This window comes from Labrus mixtus, chromosome 16 (genome assembly GCF_963584025.1).
Source record: "Labrus mixtus chromosome 16, fLabMix1.1, whole genome shotgun sequence".
In the NCBI taxonomy this organism is placed as follows: Eukaryota; Metazoa; Chordata; class Actinopteri; order Labriformes; family Labridae; genus Labrus; species Labrus mixtus.
Window position 1 is genome coordinate 12,397,283 of NC_083627.1, and position 6,585 is coordinate 12,403,867.

The following is a 6,585-nucleotide window of genomic DNA, read 5'->3' on the forward strand; positions in this document are numbered from 1 at the left end:
TTAAACAAATAAATTGCCTTTATATTTCATATTATGTGTAGAACTTTTAAAAAACGTGGAAGAATTTTGGCATCAGGAAGTGAAGCAATAGATACTATTTAAACAAAGTGATAATGTAAACATACATGCATTTGTCAACAACCACATCCCATCTTCCGTAAGGAAAAAAAACACAAAAGAAACTGAACCAATGGCAAGCCTGGATTTATAAACCGCAGGCCACTTAAACACCCTGGAAAACTGAAGACCTGGGGCTGTATGAACAAAGCTTCCTAAGTACAAAGAGTTGCTCCTAGTGACACAATTCTACCATTATGACTATAATATAAGAATTTAAACTTAGAGTTGAGGCTAGATTGTTGTAAAGATAAAAGTCTACTTCGGCCCATATTCACAAATATTCTGAGAATCCTCTCAGAGCTCCTAACTTAGCTTAAAAAATCCTAGCATGGATCTTTAGCCTATAGGAGTGACTTAGGAACATTCTTAGAGCAACTCTGAGCAAGGTAGAGACAGAAACATTTATCTTATTGATAGGGTGTGATTGACACCATTGCTAGGTATGGCGCATTTTTTCAGAAGCTGTGATTGGTTGATCCAACAAAATGGAGAAAAAAAGTAAATCATAGAATCTAGTCAGACATTATGTAATTATGAACACTATGAAATTAGCATCTGTGATAATATGTTAGACTTACTTTAAAATGATATAGCCTACAAAATGTTTGAAATCACATGCCCACTGGTGCAGCAGCTTTTTCACATGCTGCTAGTTATACACCTCAGGAGCGCCCGCTGTGAGCAGCTCCGTCACTCTGACACCTCTCTATTAGTGCATGTCCATGGGATCCTGCTCGTGGGTGTGTATATTCCTATGTGTGTGTTGTTAATGTACTCATTAACACAGTGTAAAAACAGAATTCAATAAAGTAAATCTTGCTAGTCTCCCCAGTGTATTCAGTCACTGAACTGAGATCTTTATTAGTATTTAGTTTTCTTTTTGAGGAATTTAGGACAAATGATGTAGCTCATTGTCAAGTTTAAAGGCTGTTCTAGTAGTCTTTATTATTATTATTATATATATAATAAGGAATGATGTCTCCCATCACTGTGCCTGGCTGGTTATCTGTGAGTGATTCTCATGATTCATGTGTGGCGAATAGGAGACAGGATTGTTGTGGCTTTCCACTGCACGGATTACAGCAGAAAAGAAGAAAAGAACGCCAGAAGTTTTAAGTAAACATGTAAGTGTAATTCACATTCTGCTGTCTCTTCTTGTGGGTAAGCATGTGCCAGGAAAACTGGTTGATCACCTCTGCTTTAGCACCTCAGCATCTATTTGGTACATGAAGTTACGTTGTCTGGTCGAATGAACCTCAGGAACCAGATTTTGTCCTCCCTACTACTGGCTTTTTGTGGTCTGGTTAAAAAAAAAAAAGGAAGGAACTGACTCTTGTAGGTCTTCTCTGTATTACATTTAAATTATCAGTTGAGCAGACCCTGAATCAACCTGCATTTTAAGATAAACCATTTTTGCCAGATCTCTCCAAGTGTGTTGTTTAATTTAAGTTTAATTGCGTCATTGCGCACAGAGAAATGGTTTTAAGTTAACTTGAATTAGTCTTCAAACCACACTAAAGTTCACAAGTAATAATGATTGGTGATGGAAAGGTGACCTCCAGTCTACATGTTGGTTTTTTTTAAAACATTGAGAAGGCTATGATCATGTCCCTCGGATGGTCATGTAGGAGGTACTGAGGGAATATGGGGTCCCGGGGCCGTTGCTGCAAGCCATCTGGTCCCTCTGTTACCAAAGTGAGCACTGTGTCTGCATTGTCGGCACAAAGTCAGACACGTTCCCTGTGCATTAGTCTCTCAATGCTTTTTTAAAACTACTTTTCCGCCAATCACGTTTTCTGCACTCTTGTAAAGCACTTTGAACTGCAATTGAATTTGTCTGAAAGGAGCTGTATGAATGAAGTTTTTTTTTGGTGGATTGATTGATTAGAATATGTCATATTGGAGTCTAGACTATTGCTGTGTGATATTCTACACAATGGCCATGAGATGTCAGTGTAAGCTCACTTCAGGGCACCTTCAGAGCAAGTCTTTGGTGACCCTGTTATTGTTGAATGAGATCGTCACCTCCAGGTTCTTCTGTCACAGAATGTCATTGTATGCTGTGCAAACAAAACAACACTACAAAAGTTAACCTCTGTGAAGCTAATATTAATGATTTGCAATCTACCATGCTGCAAGTGTATAGCAGGTGGGAGTAAAGACAAGGAAGTGCTACACAATTAATTTAAGAAGTATAATTGCTTTTCTTGGTGTTTAAAGTGTTAAAACAAACTGTTGCTGCTGTTTCAAGTTCATGTTCCTCTAAATTGAGAATGCTGTATCAATAGTGGAGCTTCAGTTTGGTTTAAATATTTCATAAATGTCTGAGGGGTGAGTCAATGTAGCTCTGAACTCAACCCATAATATCACCATTTCAACCAGGTCAGTTCTGTTCTGTAAGAGCAGGACGTCTGTGTTCAAAAGCCATGTTCAGGAGGCCACTGGCCCTCGAAAATTAAAGTAAGACAGTAGATGGTTGAGTGAGGAGAGGGTGGGTGTAACACTGCAGATTTCTCAGGCCACAAGGCTGAAGGTCGCACAGAGAGCAGGCATTAATGAAGCTCACTTTTGTGTATTATCTCTAAACCAACTGGCTGGTTTTGCCTTACCTAATAATCACAGAATGATGCGTTTGATGTGTTTATAGGAGACACATTTTTAAGTTAGTGGTTTTTACTGGTTAACTTAATCAAAAATAGTTCATGTTTGTTTTTATATTTACTGATGATTATTTTTGGCAGTGAGTTACTGACCGTCCAGTAATGGTCAATATTTATACCAAGTCTATTTTGATTTCCTCTTTGCAAATAATCAGAACATAGCTCTAATGAAGCTTATAACCTAGGTCTAAGTGTTTTACACTGTACTGCAAATTTACTCCAGTTCTTTTTTCCCTTGCTTCTTTAATTTCTACTACTGGAACACCAGATCAATGTTATACAACAGACTGAATTGAGCCTTCGTGTTTAATTGTTGTCTCTATAGTAAGACTTTAATTTATGTAATCATTTGACCAACCAAAGTAATTATTTCCGTAGTCTTTATTTTTGCTTCTACACTTCTGCAAATGGCTATAATCTGTCACCAAAGTTCCTTATAACTCTTAAATATTATCCACAGGCTTTAGAGAGCTTTCAAGTGTACTGATTTTGAAAACAGGGATTTATCTTAAAAAAAAACATTAAGACACATGAACTGGCAGGTAACCAACATTTATTTAACATTATCAACTTTACAATAAAACCAGAAACATCTGTCAACATTATCAAAATAAAGAACAGAAATCAATCCAATATATTTACAGAGACAAGCAGATTCAGACTTACACGAAACCAACAAGTCTGTTTCATAACAAACTGCAACAGTGAAAATAAGCTTAGGTGTTCTTATTTCATAGTAAGGTGAAAATCAAGATGATCTTTTTTTTTTTTTTCTTAACAAACAAGTAATAGCTTCTCTGAATCTGGAAGATGGTCCTCTGTAATACATCGCAAAATATTTCAAATTTGGCTTAAAATATAGGAATGTATAAAGTTGGTAAGTCTCTATTACACCCCCCCCACCCACCCACCCACCTATTCAAAAGACATTTTAAGTGGCTATGGTGTCCTAGTTTCTTATCTCGCTTCATTCCTTCAAGAAGGTGGCATCTTGGTCTGTAGACTTTTGGATAGAAGAAGATTGGACTTCATTCTCTCCATCCATCTTCTTCCTTCTATACTTCACGGTGTTATTAGCCTGCGCTCTAACCATTAATATCCATTTGAAGCAACATAACCCACAGCCTAAAACTCATTCCAGGTCAAGATGTTGAGCAGTGATCTAGTGAATGTAGTCTGTCGTCTTGTTATCATGACGAAAAGTGGCACCTCAAAGTCTCTCACACACGTGTACATATTTACATATACATATATCCATATACATATGTATACATATACACATATATATATACATATATATATATATACTCTTAAATTTTCTCTACTTTGAAAAACAGTTCATCCAGTTCACTGTGAGATAAAGGTGGATCACTCTTTCTTTTCAGAGGGAGAGGGGGTCAAGCTGCTCTCCTCTGTTGGTTGTGTGGCCTCAGGGGCTGGAGCCACTGCCTCCTTTACCTCCTCCTTAGGGGTACCCTCTTTAGCCGGTCCCTCCTCTGCCTTTGGAGCCTCGGTGGCAGCAGCAGCAGCAGCAGCAGCCTCCTCCTTTAATTCCTCCTTTTTCTCCTCTGCAGCAGCACCGTTCTCTGCCGGCTTCTCCTCAGTGGGCGTGGTGGCTGCTACGGCATCCTCTTTTACAGCCTCGCTCTTTTTGCTCTTCTTCAAGTTCAGTTTGAAGTTGAAGGTCTTCTTAAGGGAGAACTTCTTTTTTTTAGGTGTCTCTTTAGCTTCAGCCTCTCCTTCTGGTTTGGCTGTCTCTCCATCTGCAGGGGGTGCCAGCTCAATAGTATCACCTCCTGCACCGGCTTCATGCTCCTGGGCTGCCTCGGCTGAGCCATTGGTCCCAGCAGCATTCCCATCAGGTTTTGTAGAAACATCCCCATTGGTTTTCACATGGCCATTCTCCTACAAAATGGTTGTAAAAAAAAAAAAATGGTGATCTATTTCTGTTTCTCAACCTTCAACCTCTCATGCAGAAAACAGTATACAAGTAAAAAAGACTTCCCTCTGCACATGCAACATAAATAGGGGACGCTTATTTTAGCTGTCAACCTTTTTTTTCCCAAGGCATCCTCGTGCTCATCAATTAACCACCGTGTCGCTTGTCTCAGAGGCGACGCCTTGCAGTACCCACATTTGACGATAGGCGGCGGTAGCATCCCGTAGATAGACTAAAGTACCAGACAGATAGCGGTTAAACAAAGACAGGGATGAGGCTCATTGTCGGAAAAAGGAAAATTCTTCCAATTTCTGTTGTCTATTCCAGCTGGAATAGACTAAGATTTAAATTTCGGAAAAAATACAGCTTATAGGCTACTTTAGAACATCTCCCTTTTTCTTGATAGTGTAATTAGGTTATGTATTTCTTTTCTATCAAATAGGCTAAATCCAAATCATAACCACCCAATAAGGGTCAAACGTGTTTAGGTTGTCTAATCCCACTTATACCAATACTGAAAAGTACAAATACGCGAAAAACTGACCAGGTGACCAAGAGGCTTTTGTTAAAGGGAGGAGAGGTTGAGTCTGCCTACGTGCGCTCGAGCCTTACAGTCTATGGCTCGAGCCCCCCGCCACCCCCACCCCCACCTGGCCAGGCACTATCTAGTCGTTTTGCGGATTTTGCGTTAGGTCTCATTTACCAACAATCACAACTTGCTGGATGTGATCATGAATTCGCCTTTCCACCGAAATAGCCTGAGACAAGATTTTTTTGGGGGGTTAGTTCTGTGAACAGCCTCGGCAGGAGATAACGATGCCAACAAGCCTCCAGCAGACTCGCCTCATACGTCCCCACATTCAAGTTTTATCAATTCAGCATCGGCTTAAATTTGTAATGTCATTTTTAGAGTGTGAGGAAACGGGTCTTATTTTCTATTTACATGGCAAATTAATTAAATGAAAGGAAAGGAAAGCAATAGCAACCCAGTACAGTGTAATTACCTGTCCATTGGTTTTGACAGCTGAAGCATCAGGGGCAGAAGCGTTTGCCTCTGCAGCTACATCTCCCTTGGATGCCTGGGATCCCATCGCTGCGAGTTTTGTATGTCTTCTAAAGCAAATCAAAAACAAAAACTTAGAAAGAGGGGTTTCCGATTAATCCAATACCAATGTGAATTACGGATCCAGTGGTGAAACAGTGAAAAGTGGGGCTTTTCCTGAAATGACTGCAACTTCCCTCCAGTCAGTGCCTCTCGTTATCAGACCGACCACCCCTGTACAATGCAATCCTGTAAGCTCAACAGTGGTGGAGCGCAACACTCCCAACATACAGCAGGTTCAAGGCGCCACCCTTGGGCGGGACATGTTGAGGTCTGACCAATCATTGTGCAGCGTAAGGGCATGGATTTACCACTTCTGCAAATCAATCATGTCTCCATAATTGTCCCCGCCTCTTCAGAGGAAATCAATTTAGTTTAGTTGTCTCTTTAATACACAAATGATACGCAAATATATCACTGGTAAATATCATCTTGGCATGTAAGCATGTGTCAGCTCCTATGAAAGGGCCTGTAGAGCACATACTGAGCACTGAAACTCAAACACCATGGCCTAAATATTTTAATCTATTTTTTTTTTTTGTATTTTAGTATTTTAATTAGTAACGAATGTAACAGCTATTTCTGTTGACTCTTGTATCACTCGAACTGTAGTATGTTATTTTTTTTAATTAATGTATTTTTAAAATGCTTAAAATCTTATTGTTGATTGTTTTTCTGATTGATTAATTGTCTATTGACAAATACATTATTTTACTTATTGTTTCATATATAATCTTGAAGTGTTTCAGTCAAAGGCATTTAAT

The 6,585-nt window shown here is 39.2% G+C and overlaps 1 protein-coding gene across 1 annotated transcript; it reads right to left on the reverse strand.

Annotated features, from left to right (window-relative positions):
* Positions 1 to 3,316: 3,316 nt before the first annotated feature.
* Positions 3,317 to 6,022, reverse strand: marcksl1b (MARCKS-like 1b). Its single transcript, XM_061060070.1, has 2 exons — positions 5,724 to 6,022; positions 3,317 to 4,685 (listed from the first exon to the last, which is right to left on the reverse strand). The coding sequence occupies exons 1-2, from the start codon at positions 5,808 to 5,810 to the stop codon at positions 4,149 to 4,151; spliced, it is 624 nt and encodes a 207-aa protein (XP_060916053.1). The 5' UTR covers positions 5,811 to 6,022; the 3' UTR covers positions 3,317 to 4,148.
* Between the last annotated feature and the right edge of the window lie 563 nt (positions 6,023 to 6,585).

Coding starts and splice junctions, on each gene's coding strand:
- marcksl1b (XM_061060070.1), bottom strand. CDS start 5,810: ATGGGATCCCAGGCATCCAAGGGAGATGTAGCTGCAGAGGCAAACGCT. Junction 4,686..5,723: donor CTGTCAAAACCAATGGACAG/GTAATTACACTG, acceptor ACCATTTTGTAG/GAGAATGGCCATGTGAAAAC.